Source organism: Carettochelys insculpta, chromosome 3 (genome assembly GCF_033958435.1).
Source record: "Carettochelys insculpta isolate YL-2023 chromosome 3, ASM3395843v1, whole genome shotgun sequence".
In the NCBI taxonomy this organism is placed as follows: Eukaryota; Metazoa; Chordata; order Testudines; family Carettochelyidae; genus Carettochelys; species Carettochelys insculpta.
Genome location: NC_134139.1, coordinates 109,812,389 through 109,828,814, shown reverse-complemented (window position 1 = coordinate 109,828,814; position 16,426 = coordinate 109,812,389). Strand labels below are relative to the sequence as shown.

The following is a 16,426-nucleotide window of genomic DNA, read 5'->3' as shown; positions in this document are numbered from 1 at the left end:
CTTAGTGTGTCTGAGAACACAGTAATGTGATTTTAAATGGTAAAGATGCAAATAGATGTAGGCAGTGCAATGAATGTATGAACTCCCCTGAGAGCCGAAACAGATTAGAACTGAAAAAGAAAACAGATTAGAACTGAAAAAGAAGAGGTGGTGGTGTTGTTGTTGTTTTTTGGTGGTACAGGTTCTCACTGGCAACTAGTCAGCCTACATCTTGAAAAAACTTTCTGGATTTTATAACAAACTAAAAAGTTTGATGATGGTAGCAATTCCTTTGTTTCTGCAAAAGCTCTTTCTTGTTTTTGACTTCAGTAGAATTTATCCCTTTCTGTAACAGTTGTGTAATTGAGCTAGTATAGATACCAAGCTGGGTAAAGATCTGCAGTAATAATTTAGCATGGCTAGAAAGCATTTCATTTTGGATTCTGACTTTGGTGGAGGTGCCTTTGTAGTGACCCATGTCTTCTCCTTGTTTAGCTAAAAGCCATTTACCTCAGGTGTTTCCCAGCTCAATAACTCCAGCAGCATGGAAAACACACTTCATCCTTTCAATGTGCATACATGCATAAGCCATATTTTGTAGTACAGGTTGTACCTCGCTGGTTTGGCATGGTCAGGCCTAAAAGGTCCTGAACAAGAGAATTTGGTGGACCAGAGGACATCCTGGGCTTCTGTTTCTGGGCAGCCCCACGATCCCGAAGCTGCAGCAGCCTCGACCTTATGCTCCCCTGGGACTCCAGCCCAACCCATTTTCCTGGGCTGCCACATGGCTCCAGCACTGACCCTGCAATGTTGCAAAGCAGTCAGGGATTCCAGCTCCAACCCCACACTGCCATGGGGCAAGCAGAGCTAAAGCCCCAGCCCAGGCACTGTGAATGCTGGCTCCGACCAGGCTGCCACATACCAGTCCCATGGATGCCAGTCCTTGCCTCAACACCAGGTCTCTCTAGTCTTGGAACATCTGCAGTCCAGATGTTACCAGATGAGAGTGTCCTGGATTTGAGAGGTGCAACCTGTACCTGTCTATTTTTGCAAATATTCTGACATAGATTCCCCTGTAATCAGGATATAATGAAGATATATACAGTCATGATGTGACATGCCTTAGAATAAATTGTCCATTGCTCTTTGAAAAATATGTGGCTCTGCTGACATTTTGAATGGGAGGCAGTTGTAATGAAACCGCTCTTTAGGAATATCAACCATTACGTAGTCTTCAGAACCATAAGCCAGAGGGATTTGGTGGTATGAATTACTTAAATACATTTCTATGAAAGGTATTAACCCAAATAAGGCAGCACACAGATCTTCAGTCCTGAAGACTGGATACATATCTAATTTCTCCACATGCTTGACCATAACCTTGTAGGCCCAGCATAGTCTCTCTCCATCAACTGATTTCAACACTGGGACAACAGGTGCAGCCTAGCCTAAGGCTACAAGATAAATTTGAATTTAAAGCAGTTAGCTCGACATTACAACGTGACTGTCTTCACTGAAAATACCTTTAGTCAATTTAGGGAGTACTAATACTGATATCGTAACATCATCAAAACCAGCTGGGTGTAGCATCCAATCCAAATTTAAAAGTCCAAATGAAGGCCAGTGTGAAGCACCATGTCGTAAAATTGAATTCGTTATCTTCCAGAGGTGTCCCATATGTATCCCACAGTGCCCCAGAACGCTCCACTCTGGCCACTTACATCTCCACTGCTGTACAGGTGGGCAGGAATTAGGTAACAGGCAGCCCGCAAATTTGAATTCAGCACCAGGAAACCTGTAGCTGTGGGGTCATGCTTGTATTCTGTCTTTGCTATCGATGCTGTGGGTGCACCTACCCATTCAAAATAGCCCCAACACGGAATTCATGATTCCGTGGTTCTGTCTCTACCTCTGCAAGCTGAGCACTTGGATTTATTTTTTCAACACTGGCACTAGCCCTTGCCTGCTGCATGATGGGGCAGCTAGGCAGCTGGGTGGTTTGTGCATGAAACAGAGTCCAAGAAATTCCTTTTTCTGCAGTTTACATTTGTGCAGGGCCTCCCCCTCCCATCTCTGCCGCTCCAGGCACCAAGCAGCTGGGGTCTTTCCCATCATGTGGCTAACCCCTCACCCAATAAAAGTACATGCCTACTGTTCAGTGCAGACCATGCTCCCAGGCAGCACCATATCCTGGCTTGCGTGTGTTGAGGGCTCCAAGGGCAGGAAAATTTTCGGGGTCTTGCTGCCACCTGGGGGACTGCTTCAACTGGCTCCCCCACTCCGTGCTTGCTGCTGCCCCGGGGGGGAGTCTCCCCCGGCAGTTAAGATATTCATGAGCCTGCTGCCTCTGGGGGGACTTCTTCAACCGGCTCCCCACCCCCACCACAAATATTTTTGCGAGCTTGCTGCTGCCGGCTCTGCAGCCACGGTCCCCACTCTCCTCCACACAAAAAGATTTTCAGGGAACAATTTCAACACGCCCATCATCCTCAGATCCACCCAACACCCTCATAGGATGTGGGGGGTCCAGCACCCTGACAGTAAATCGGTGCTGCCCCACCCCCACCTGAGCTCGACTGCTTGTTGAAATTTGGCAAGCCCCATCCCCTGCGTTGGACAACTCTGTGTAGTGTAGTGCAAAGCCAAAAATCTTTTTCCTAACCTTTTCTGTCCTTCTCTTTCTTCATGTTTTGGCCCCCTTAACACAGGGAAGAGTGGGTAGAAAGCCAGCTCAGAAGACACAGACTGCTGAGTGATCCCAGGGCACAGAAGCTGTGCAATGGACTGTGAAGCCACAAACCATGCCTCACAAAATCATTTATTTCAAAACCTTTACTGTCCTACCCTTTCTTCAAGCTTTGCATTGGTCCTGTATTATTTTTCAGGGATTATGTTTCTGTAATCAAGGGAGAGGGGACAGTGGCTGGAGGGACACTTGAGAAGACTCAGACACCTGCTGCTTTTTGTAAAATCTGTGATAATTCAGTTACAGCTACAGTTAGAAAAAGCAATTCAATTGTAGAAGCAAGAGATTTCAGTTAATTTAGCAATATTTGTTGATGCCCTATTTTTCCTCCTTTTCCTTCTTTTCTCCTGGAAAATTGGCCATTTGCTTTCCATGGGAGGGGAACGAGGGCAATGCAATGCGGGAAGATGACATCACATACCCACAACCGCTTGCAGGGCATTTTTTCACACACTGCAACCTGCAAAAATACTCAGAACACTTCGGGGCTGAGGGAACTGTAGGATAGGTTCCCACAATACACTACTGCGGCAGTCGATGTTTGACGATTCAGTGTGGCAGCAATAAGCTGACATTGTGGGGAGGTGAGGATACTCAAATTCAAATTTATAAACTTTGCATTGCAAAATCAATTTTAATAAATTTGAATTATCTTGTAGTGTAAACATAGCTTAAGAATTGGACAGGCTCATTAAGAACAGCACTGGGTTTTTCTAGTGCCACCAAATTTCCAACTAAATTATACGTTTGCTCTGAAAACTCTCTGTGTCTATGCTGGCATAAATCTTCGAAATAGCCATGCTAATGGCCATTTTGAAGATTACTAATGAGGCATTGAACTGAATATTCAGTGCCTCATTAGCATTAGGATGCTTCCAGCCGCAGCGCTTCGAAAGGACCCCACACATTTCGAAATCCCCTTATTCCGCTCAGCTGAATGGTGGTTGTTTTTGCCAGTGAAATATATGGAGACCCAAAACAGATTAGAACTGAAAAAGGAGATATGTTATTGTGGCACAGTATCACATAGACAACTAATCAGTCTCCATCTTAGAAAAATTTCCTCTCATCATCACACCTAAGGGGAGGTGTAACAAAAAAGTCGGCATTATTCTGTCAACGTTAGGTCTAGATCTTACATGAAAATGAGCGGTGTGTTTCATCTTATAATGTAAGAGCCTCAGACTCTGTGCACAGGTGCGGCCCCAGACTGCAACAACATGCATATAAAAAGTCTTATGAAAAAGTTACATTGGCAGAGGTTTGAGAAGAGTTTGCAGACACATGCTTTTATTATGTTGTATTTGTTTCTAGCCAGTGCTGCTTTTGCTCACTTTCATGAGCACTAAATGCAAAATGCTGGATGACGGAGGCCTTACAGTACATAACACTTACCTGTTCTATTTAGTGGGACTACTCACATGACCAAGGGCTGCACTGTCAAGTGTGAAAGTAAGGACAAGCATTTTTAAGAGAATGAAAAAAAAAAGAATAACAAGGCTGCCTACATGAAAAACACTTGATAACATTTTTTTTTGTTTTGTTTTTAATCCCTTTAATATGTGCAGCTGACCTTGAAGCCAGAACAGGAGATTCTGCCACTGGTAGATGAAAACCTTCAGGACAGTACTACCAGAGGGGTTGTATTCCAGCATCCAGAGATAGTAGCTGCCATTGAACTGGTGATGCAAGATCTCCAATCAGAACCTATTTACTGGAAACTTCCAGAGCAGTTTGAAGGACAGAAGGTGAAGACAAGATTTCTTTACATTCTGACAAAAGTTGATGTTTTACAAAAGCTTCTAATTCCTGTGTTGGCAAAATCACTGGAAGGTGCCTGCAAAGAATAAATACATTTCTTGTTACCATTTATCATAGCTTAATTTTTACAAAAATAATAGGAAATTCTGTTAATTATATAAAAACTTGAAATTCTGTAACATCAGTACCTTCCTGAATTTGTTATTTAATGATAAAATTATATGGCACTAATGAGAATGTTATTGTCCTTCACAAGCAATGGTAGCTAGCAGATCTGTGAGGAATTCCAGATTTTCAACTTTCAGTTTTATTTATTTGCACAAGGAGATTTCTCAAAACTGCAATAAAAAACGGGGCAGGAATTGTAGTTATTGTTTCAATCTAGTGATTCCCTGCCTCTCCCAATCAGTCAGAAATATTATACAAGCATTATGTATCCTACACAGATCCAGTTTGTTGAAAATGTTTGAAATAAACTTCTCTTTGAGCCTCATCTCCCTCTGTGGTTCTATAGTGTGTTGCACTTTTGATGTCCCCAATTGGTTTTGTGTGAATGGTGATATTCCCACAGATCCCAAAAAAAGAGGAGCCTAACATTAGTTTTTATAGTTCTGCAGAAACAGAGCACCTTCACGTGTATCTGTGCAGAATCCTAGGTCTCCGTATGTTTCAAGTACCACATGCCTTTGTGCACACTTGTGCAGTCCCATACACACATACAGAGCTACACAGGCACAGACACACATATTTCTGTACACCCGTTTGTATTACCTACATATCCCTCATGCATGCACAGAGATATATCTAGCTAATTGTAACCTGTGTCTCTGTATGCTTTGTTTTGCTTTTTTAGCTGAATGCATATGGAGGGAAGCTGAAATATGCTATCTACTTTGAAGCACGCGAGGAGACAGGTTTTGCCACCTATAATCCTCAGGTCATCATAAGAGGTGGGCTTCCCACACATACTAGAACTATCGCCCGGCATATGGCTGCCCCTTTGATTGGACAGCTGACAAGGCATGAGATAGAAATGACAGAGGTAACATTTTAGTCTGCTCCATTTCAGAATCTTAATCCCTTGTTCTGTTGATATCGTTAACTATCTGGCTATTGTGTTGTTGTTTCCTTCAGCATGAATGGAGATATCACGGTGAGAATTCAAGAGCCAGCAGTTCTGTGACACGTGAGGAGTTCATGGATGTGCTATACAACATTCAGTACATTCTTATTAAGGCTTCTCATGGAAGCATCATGAGACAAAGCAGGTAACAATTTTATGTGATCGCCTGAAATATCACAGTTACCCCAGCGAATCCACTTGAGACTTCAAACTGAATGTTTAGTTAAAGGAACAAGCCATAGGCACAAGATCAGTGGGAGGTATAAGTGTAGATGTCTATTGTAGCTGGAGAAATGGGAGAAAGGAATTGTATTCAGAGGAGAACTATAAGCATTTATAGCCAAAAGAGACGTATTCTCAGTATTCCAAAACCAAGAAAAGAACCAAGAAAATATTTTGTAAACAGATTTGAAAGCAATGCAAATATTGTGCTTTTACACAAATGTTGATTTTGGCCTGTGAAATATCAGTCTCTTGACAATCAGTAATGAACAGACAATTGGTGATGTAAATAGTACCCATATAAAAGGACAGTTAACTCAGTATAGTAGAGGCAGATTAAAGTAATAGGCTAAAATATGTCTATGAAGATACAGGATTTTAGGAAGGTACTAGGATAGTGGTAGCACGAAAAAGATGAAGCGTAACATCATGAAATGTTTGTGTAACAGAGACATTTAATACTAGCAGCAGTGCCTTAAAAGTGCTACAAGCAGATTGTTGTTATTTATTATTAATTATTAATTTAAGTAATTTTAAAGAAACTAGCCGTCCTTTTTCCAAAACTTGCATGTCCCCTGCAGCTGTGGGTGTTGCAATTGTTCCATCTTGTCTGATTTTGATATGTTCAATTTACAATATTGTGTGATGTGCACAGAGGAGCTTCAGCTTAGCGGAATGGGGAAGCAATTGTGATTTTGCTGTGGAGCATTGTCATTTTTTCCAAGTTAACAGTGAGGTGTTAATAGCACTTTAATTGTAACATGTTTAAAAAAGCAGTCTGTGGTCCCCTCGCCCTCCTGGGTGCCTGATCCGGGCTGCTCCTCCTCCTCCTCCAGCTGCAGCTCCTCCCCAGAGGTGTCCAGGAAAGCCATGAGGGGTGAACTCTCCTGGGGCCCCAAGATGCTCCGTAGCTTCCTGTAGAAGGGGCAGGTCACTGGTCCTGCCTCGGAGCGTCCGGCCTGGTCCCTGGCCTGGGCATATCCCTGGCACAGTTCTTTTACTTTGGAGCGTACCTGCTCTGCAGTACGCGCCGGATGGCCCCTGGTGTGGCGGCCCATTGCCAGGTGGCCGAAGGCTGCGGCATTGCGCCACTTTACGCCCATGTGGCGCAGGATCTCCTCGTCCTGCCAGAGGCTGAGGAGGTCCCGCAGCACCCGCTCCATCCAGGAAGCCCTAGGAGCCTTGCAGGAGCTCGGGGGCGGGGGGGGCTGCGGGGCTTACAGGGGGGCTGGCTGCTGGCCATGAGGGTGCTGGAGTGTGGGGCTGGAGCGCGTGTGCAGGCTGCTTCTAGCACGCTCTCAGCTTCCTGCCATGGGTTTCCTGTGTGCGTGCGGCTTTAAGGCAGCCAAATGCAGGGACCATAGAGCCATGCTGCTGCCAGCTGGCGCTGCCCTGCGCTCCAGCTGATCGGCGCCATCGCGGACCTGTGTTTCGAAAGAGCGGACTGTGAAGCGTCTACACGTGTACCCTTTCGATTTATTATTTCGAAAGGGAGCGATCTTTCTGATACGGGATCGGGGTTCAGATTTTGAAGTCTGAGCCCAGTTCTTTCAATTTTCTTTTGAAAGACGGGTTTATACGTGTGGACGCTCTCCCGCTCTTTTGAAAAAGGGCCATTTATTTCGAAATTTTTTGCATGTGTAGACACAGCTAATCAGAGAACTTGCGTTGATTTGGATAGGTCAGGATTTCACCCTACATTTGCTAGTGGTTTTCCTAGCATTCAAACCTATATACCAAAATGACAGATGCAATAAATGTGCCTAGATAAACAGTTCAGTATAATTTAGGGGTGGGGAAATTTGTGAACTGGGTGCTTTGGAGTATGAACAGGAGCTAATTATTTCCTTAAGTTTCTTTTTCCTAAAACCTGTACACAGATATTTAAGAAAATAAATTCCATCTGGATTAGCTTCTTCATTTTGATTTAACTCATAAAAATATTTATTTTCAGAGACAGAAGATAATAAAATTTATTCTCTTTGCTTCAAACTGGAATTATAGCTGAAAGCTTTAGTATTTACTTGGGTTGCACCTTTTTCTTTTAAATTATTTAAAGAACAACAAATCTTTTCACAGTTTAGTACTCATTTAAACAAAACAAAACAAAACAAAACAAAAAATAGAGTTAAATTGCCTCCTTTGTGCAAAGCAACAGTTTTGCAGTTCATTGCTGTTTACCTTTTGCTGTCCATGCTTCATTTGATGCTCCTTATATCATTTTGTCTATACAGCACATGTGGTGAGAATGGTTGGGAGATGAGGATATAAGATATTACTATAATAAGGAGGACATTCGGGGGTGGTTGGTGGGGGGGGAAGAGTAAGCAGTTCCAACAGGAAATGTTGCCTTTTCTGTCATTAACCAACTTCTCTATGTTTCTTGGTTTTAACATTTTGGTTATTTGCCCTGCAGATTCTGAGAAAAATATGCAATCTGACAAAGGATTTAAAGTTGCTGCTAAAAGGCAACTAAGGTATGTCTACGCAGCAGTCTTATTCCAAAATAAGCTATTCCAGAATAGCTATTCCAAAATAGTTTATTTCGCTATAACGCTGCTACAAACAAAATTCATTTTGAAATAGCACTTAGCTATTTTGAAATACAGCATCTACACACATAGAGCCTACTTCAAAATAGAGCCATTAGATGCACTATGGTTTACAAATTTCAATATAATATTGCTGCTATTTTGAACTTACTTCGCAATAGCAATTGCATCATATAGACGCTCGCATAATAATTTTGAAATAACAGCTGCGTAGACCTACCCTAAATGTCCAAATGTCTAAATGTCCAATGTCTTAGAAGTCTGTTCTGCAGCTTATTAGCTTGCTTTAGGTGCTGAAAGTACATTTTAATTTTTTAAAAAAGCCTCATTAGAAGCGTATGTAGTGAATAAAGTTGTTGCACCTCTGTTAGTTGTGAACTCAATACAGGTTTATTATGTGACATCAATTTCTTACTGATTTTTTCAAATGAAAAATCAGATATGATATTTCTCGGTATTTTGGCTGAAAATAAGAGGAGATGGAAGTAAGAAGAGCAGAGGAATCAGATAAACTGTAGGGCAGAACTGGAGAATGAGATTCTAAGTATTTTAGCTTTGAAGCTCCTTCATACGTGCACAAAAATATAGCAAGCTTCATCTCATGTCACTGAGGACAAGAGGATTCAAGGAGAGCCAAAGGAAGTCTTTTTCTCTTGTGCTGGCTGACTTTGAACCTGCATTGGTCTGTCGCACAAAAACTCATCACTGAATACATGATTTTGTTAGTCTTTAAAGTGCTGCATTTCTGCTGCTTTGTTTTGTTGGAGTACAGACTAACATGGCTACCTCTCTGTTACTATTCTCCATTGGAACAGTGATTTATGGAGTTGATAAGCTTTGTTTGCCTGATTCTTTTTTTCAGAATTTCTGAGATCTCAATGGGAGTGGCTAAAGAAGGCAATGTATCTGGAAGAAGTCCTCATGCTCACTCAGTTGAGAAATGTGACTGCCCACTAGGTTATTCTGGCTTGTCATGTGAGGTACAGTATCTGATTAACCTCCATTACATGTCTTTATGCTGTGTTGCCACATCTACACGGCAAGTTCTTTTGGAAAATCAGGCCCTTTTTTGAAAAAACGCGCCGAGTGTCCACATGCAAAATGTGCTCTTTCAATCCAAAATCGAAGAATGTGGCTCTTCTTCTGAGAGCCCTTTTCCACTCCTGGATCAGGAAGAGAGCCTTCTTTCACAAGATTTTTTCAAAAAAGGCGTGTGTAGACATTCCACCAGCCCTGCTTTCAAAAGAGCAGTCTTCATGGCACCAGATTTTTCGATCCGTGGCCCATAGTTTCAAAAGAGCAGGGGCTGCGTGGACACTCTCTATTGAAAGAGTGGATCAATTTTTCTATCCACTCTTTTGTGTGTGGATGTGATCTTTCAAAAAAAGATTTTTCGGAAGAGATCCTCGGGAAGAGCTTCTTTTAAAGGATCGCTGCAATGTACACATAGCCTATTTCTCTTTTAACTGTAAAGGTATGATACGAGTTTCAAACAATAACTATGCTTAATTAAACTATGCTCTCTTCCTTAAATTTATTTTTTATGGTCTTTCTGTCCCAGGTCCTCACCCTTTAAGTAGATGAGTAATCCCACTGAAGTCACTGGAACTCTTCATATGTTTAAAAGTTAAGCACATTAACTTTTGCTGCACCTGAGGTGTGCGAGCAGTGGAAGTCAATGTAATCTTTTGAAAGAGATGAGGTGCATATAGTGGAACCTCAAAGAGATGTACCAATCACCTGGATACCATGTGGAATAGGAAGTAATAAATCAGGCAGCAGGGCAGACAAAACAGAAAGAGCAAATACTAGATTTTCCCACAGGGCTTTACCGTGGGGGCTCAGAGCTTCAGCCATGGGTGTTTTGAGATTGCATCTCTGGGGTGGAGACCAGGACTCTGGGCCGGGGCAGGGAAGAGCTCAGAGTTTTATCCTCAGGAGCACCAGGGCTAAAGGTTTATACTGTGGGGAGTGCTGTGACTCTGGACTTCAGCTGCACAGTTCTAGCTTCAGCCCCATGGGAAGCGTTAGGGTTTGGAGCTTCAGTCATGCTTCAGGATGCTGGGGCTCAGGTCTTTAGCTACTAGGGGATGCCTGGTTTCAGCCCCAATACACTCCTCCCCACTCTCCTCCATCCCCTGTAGCTAAAGCTTCAAGCCCCAGCATTCCCCCAGACGCGCACTGAACCTGGTAATATAGTTGTGAGAAATCCCAAGCCCCAGCACCATACCTCCCTGGGCAGAAGCTGTGAGAGCCCTGGTGCTCCCATGGGACAGAAGCCCTTAGCTTTGCCCCAAGCTCTGATGCCTTGAGGGTCAGGAACACCTCTCTAGAGGTCTGACACACCTGTTAGCCTGCAGCTGCAGCCCTCCCACTCTCAGATGCTGCAGTCTGTAAAGTCTTGTTCAAGGTTACAGTACGTTTCAGAGGTATGCAAAACCTCCATTTCCAAGTGACAGAGAGGTAGCTATATTAGTCTGTGTTCTGTCAAAACAAAAAAGTAGTCAAGTAGCACTTTAAAGACTAACAAAATAATTTATTAGGTGATGAGCTTTTGTGAGACAGACCCACTTCTTCCAATCATAGCCTTATCAAAACAGACGAAGGCTATGACCTGAATAAGTGGGTCTGTCCTGCAAAAGCTCATCACCTAATGAATTATTTTGTTAGTCTTTAAAGTGCTACTTGACTACTTTTTTGTCTCCATTCCCAAGGTGTCTGTAACTCTAACCTCAGTTGTCATGTCATGACTCTCTTCTGGTGGCTATCTGACAAATATCACTTTATCACGACTATTACTTTAAATGCTCAGATACTGCCACAGGCTTGGTATACTCTTGGCCAGTTCTTTGCAATGAAATTGAAGTTAGATACTGAGCAAAACCGCAACGAATTAACAGAATATCATGTATTCTTCTTTATCACTGGATGTGGATAGGTGCTGCCAAAATTCTTAATGAATTCTGAATGTTTTAAAACAAATTCCTTTTAACTGCATTCACATACCCTTTGCTTGTAGTGCACAAAAATATTCTATTAAATTTATCCACAGGCAAGAATGTCCCCCCACAAATGAAGATTTTTGAGTGGATATTACCAAACCTTTTCCTATAGTGAATTTGACTTTATACATGTGCAGAATTATATTAGAAAAAAATCTAAGTGATGCATTCATCCAGTCAGGGAACATATTAGGTAGTTTCTGGGTCCAATAAAAAGAGCTTAAATTTTAAGTATTAAATATTCACTATGAGCCATGAACAAACTATACACTAACAAAAATATACAGTAATTATTTGGTGAATTTTGCCTAATTTTCAGCTCATGAATTCTTCACAATAGTGTTTTCTGCAACTTTTTTCAACAAATTATTTCATACCCCCAAAAAATTCATTAAAGAACATTATTGAGGTTCAAAGTTAGACACCCAAAAATGGAGTTGTGTAGGGGATGGATGTTCCATTTTGTGAAGAATTTTAAGTTTTGGAAATTGAGACTTTGTCATAATGTCCAAACTCAAAACAAAAATTTTGAATCAGATCACAATGAAACCTTTTCATTTCAAGCAGTCTCAAAATTCTTTCAACTTTTCAATTTGCTGCAAATATTGTTTTCAGTTTGAATTAAACCAAAATTAGTTTTCAATTTTTCAAATTATAAGTAAACAAAAAAATCCATTATTAACCCAGCTTTGTATGTGGCAATGTAGTTAGAACTTTATCATAATGCACACTCACTAACTTACTAGCTGGAGTGGGGAGTGGTACAGTTAAGTCACAACATTGTCATTTCCACCTTAACTGTGCAGTCTTAATATTCTCTCAACATGTATTTTAATGGAATAGTGCATAAAAGATTAAAGCCACCTATTCCTATAGGAAAAAAGAAAAATCTGAGACCCAGGGGCTTCTATAACATGTCAGAAGGTTGCAAAGCTTGTTATATCATCTGGACTCATTTCTACTCATTTCTCATTTCTTAGTTCAGTCAGTGTCCCAAAATTGCAGTTGTAAGAGCTATGCATGTAGTATTTTACCTCAGGTGTTGCAGAGGTGAAATTTGTATTCCAAAACTTTGTATTCTAGGGCATGCCCAAAATAAATGGATAAAAGAATTCTTTCTTGATAAACATTGCTGGTATCTTTCAAAAAGAGTGGTGGAAAATGCACTTGATAGCCTCATAATTTATTTTATATTATAACCATATTCTGGATCATTTCATAATTTTAAAATCACTACAGATGAGAAGAATGTCAATGGCACATTAGACAAATTAGTAAATTACATATTTGTGTCCCAATCTCAAGGGCTCTCAGCACTTGCAAAGGGTCCCACTGTACCAGTTTGTTTTAGATAAGGATATTTGTTAAGGGGGAAACTAAGAATCAATAATAAAAAGCAAAATTATTTCCACTTGAGATTATTCCTCTAAATAAGAATTCTTTATAAGCCAAATTAAAGGCAAATAGACCATTATGTGCTTCACTGATTTTCACTTATTCTAAGCCCAAATTAAGTGAGTTGAAATTGCTCACTTCTGACTCTGAAGAAAGTCATTGTGTTCCTGCTTTATTTATAACTTAGATTCTTGAATGCGTCACCAGTGATTATGAATTTTATATACCACTGCAGGGTTTTGTATCCACATAGTCAAGCAAACGTCAATTAACACTCCATCCAAATATCCTATTTTTGATAGTGAAAACATGCTGCACAGCCTTTATTCCAGTTTTCCTTCTGTTTTATTTTCCATGCATTTTACTGTCATGTAGTGGAGGCAGAACATCCACCTCTTCAGAAAAGCCTTGTTAAGAGTAGGATATAACCTCATCAAGACATCCTTAATAGGGTCTGGAGACCTGCTCCATTGTATATAATACTATAAAACTGAGTACCTTATCTATGAGGAACAAGGTAGGTGAGATATTATCTTTTATTGGAATAACATGTTGTTGGAAGGAGCAAGCTTTGAGAGATGCTCAGAGCTCTTTTTCAGGTTTGGAGATGATAACCAGAGAGTGAAAGCTAAATTTAAGACAGGACAGATTGTTAAGCATGAGGGGTTGTAGGAGACCACTTTAAATAAAGTGGGGAATTAACAATGCTGTCGTCCTAGGTGAAAAGAGAGTTAATACCCACAGAGGGCAAATTATAATGTGCTGTAACATAAGTGTCTGTGTTATGTCCATGGTTTTAGTGTCCAGCAGAATTATGAATTTAAGATCCTGGTCCTGTCCTTTAAAGACATTGTGCAGATTACCTTTTGAGGAGATGTCTAAGAGGTCAAATACAGAGAGTTTGTTTTGTAAAAGCATTTGCCCTTTAGTGGAAGGGTATTTTTATCTTTTATAATTTTCTGTAAGTTTATTTGAGAGCATAGTGATTGCTTTCACCCACATAGCGGTTGTTAGGGCATTTGATGCACTGGATGAGGTACGCCTCATGTTGCAATAGGTATTTAAAGGACCCATAATCTTGAAAGGTGTGTCGTGGGAGGTATTGATTATTGCACCATGGGAAATATGTCTACAGGTTTTGCATCTGTTGGTCTGTCAGGGTCTGATGTTACTTTGACTTGGTGTTTCCTGGCCTGTGACAGCTTTCTTCTGATGAGGTTGGCAAAGCTGGGGTATTGTTTGAATCCATGAACCAAATGTCCTGTGTCACTATGCTGTTTGGAATTTGAAGACGGCAATATTTCTATGTATAAACAAGGGATGCCCACGATTATCAGATATTAGTCCACATTGGAAGCCTGCACAACACTTTCAAAAGACAAGCCTGAGAGGTTAAACTCATAATTTTGCTAGACACTAAAGATTAAGGGGTGAATCTATAGCCCAGTAACAACCTTCCCCCAACCACTGCAGGTACTGGTATGGGAGTGTTCTAAAGAGAGTTTGATTGATGGGAGGCAGTCACTGAAGTTGTGGTGGAAATCTCTGAGAGAGTTTGGATGATATGTTCAGAGGACAAAGCTATCATTGATGGTTATGTGATGCACTTCTCCAGAAATTCTACTTAAGGTGGCCTATGGAGAGAATGTCATATTGGAAAGCCATCCCAGGACCCTTGGTTGTTTCCATGGCATCGACAAAGTTTTGGTTGTTAAATGTAAGGTTGTTTTGGGTGAGGATGAAATGGGTGAGCTTGGTGATGTATTTTGGGGTGGATTTCTGAGATATGTCCATGGTCTTCTAGATATTTGAGGCAGGTAGCAGTATTGTCATGGTGAGAGATGTTGATGTGCTGGGAGGTGACATCCATCATGGCTAGGATGGTGTTCAGAGGGAGGCTATTAATGTTATGGGATTTCTGAAGGAAATTGTTTGTGGCCTGGCAGAAATGGGCCCTTTAGGTGGTGAGTGGTTTGAGGAGTGTTTGGGTGAAATCCAATATTTTTTCAGTAACAGTGCTGTTGCGTGATATGAGGGTCTACAGGGGTTTCCTTGTCTGTGTACCTAGAAAAGCATGTAGAAGGTTTCCAGTATTATTTTGTGGGGTTGAAGTTGTAGATTTTCTCTTACATTTGTACACTTTCTCCAAATGGCATGAAGCCCCCGTATAGTAATGTTTCACTTAGGTTTTTCTGTACTTCATGATTTTGGAGGGATGCATTGGTATATTTACATAGAAAACTTGAAATAAAGGTGGAGGGTTTGGTTTTGCTGTCTCAGCTATGCTAACAACCTTTGGTGGGCTCTCAGAATTTTCTTACCAAGTGGAATAAACATATCAAGAATAAATTTTATTTTGGGGCAAATAGTCTCAAGACATAGAGAGCTTTTTTATTTTGAATTCCATACTTTGATAGCATTTAAATTATAAAGTTTTAAATAATACAGTCTTGAATAAAGGTTTTGCTGCATATCATTGGATATTTGCCAGTTATCCATCAAGCAGATAATAGTGTGTCAAATATGAAAAAACTGCACAAAAGACAGGGGAAATAGAATTTTCCTGCTTGTTCCCTGTAGCTTTTGCAATGATTTTGTTTTGGAAAAAGCGAAAAACAAAAACCCCTCTCTCAAGAAATGAAGGGAAGGATGCTTAATGAGGGGCAGGGACAGCTCAGTGGTTAGAGCTTTGGTCTTGTAAACCCACAGTTGTGAGCTCAGCCCTTGAAGGGACCTTTTAAAGGTCTAGGGCAGGTAAGGTTTAAAAACAAAAATCTGTCAAAGATGTTGATAGGTCTTCCTGTGAGGGCAGGGGACTGGACTCAATGACCTCTCAAGGTCCCTTCCAGCTCTGTGAGATATGCTATGTATAATTCACAGTGAGAAAGAAGAAGTATTTTGCATGTGAATGAAAGTCTCTCTAGTTGTACTATTAAAAGGTTGGGGCCTGGCAGTGTTCCAAAAATTTCGCAGTTGTGTTTCCAATTTTTGCTGGTCCTGCTATTGGTAAAGTGTTTTGTATTGTTTGTAACACAGTTGTATGGCAACTTACAAACACTGCCGGTGATGAAAATGAGCTATCCCAAAGTCCCACTGTTCATCCACTATGTGACAATCCATTTTCTTCTCTTTTCTTTTAGGCATGTTCTCCAGGGTTTTATAGACTGCCTCCTACATCAGCTGTCAGGAGATCTGGCCCAACCCTAGGCACCTGTGCTGCATGTCAGTGTCATGGCCATAGTAATATGTGTGACCCTGAAACCTCTATATGTCAGGTATAGACTCTTCCTATTGCACTGTTTTCTTCTACTTAATGCAAAATTAATCTCCTGTGTGGAAAAAATTGAAAATCTGGAGGACATATTTTAATCCCTTGCTTTACAGAGGGAACACTGTCTAGGTTGCTGGACCAAAACGTGAAACTGCCTTCAGAGATTTCCCAAATTACTTTAATTTAAGGATTCCAGTTCTGTAGTATATTTTTCTCCTCGAAACCGAAATACCTCTTGTTGAGGCAAGAAACCTCTTAAAGAAGGGTTCTTTTCTTTAGCCTGGAGATAGAAAGAACCTGAGGAATGGAGATAATAGGGGCCAGGTCAGAAGATGCCTCAGGAAATTGCAGCAATGGACTGAAATAAGAAGTGTG

At 41.0% G+C, this 16,426-nt stretch overlaps 1 protein-coding gene across 4 annotated transcripts in view; it reads left to right on the top strand.

Annotated features, from left to right (window-relative positions):
- The window catches only part of LAMA2 (laminin subunit alpha 2), a 588,677-nt gene that overhangs the window by 391,385 nt on the left and 180,866 nt on the right, over positions 1-16,426 (top strand). For all 4 annotated transcript variants that reach the window (XM_074990592.1, XM_074990590.1, XM_074990591.1 and 1 more), the window contains 5 exons: positions 4,294-4,473; positions 5,340-5,528; positions 5,621-5,754; positions 9,246-9,363; positions 15,921-16,055. In XM_074990592.1, coding sequence (XP_074846693.1) covers positions 4,294-4,473; positions 5,340-5,528; positions 5,621-5,754; positions 9,246-9,363; positions 15,921-16,055 — 756 coding nt within the window. The remainder of the gene's footprint in view (positions 1-4,293; positions 4,474-5,339; positions 5,529-5,620; positions 5,755-9,245; positions 9,364-15,920; positions 16,056-16,426) is intronic.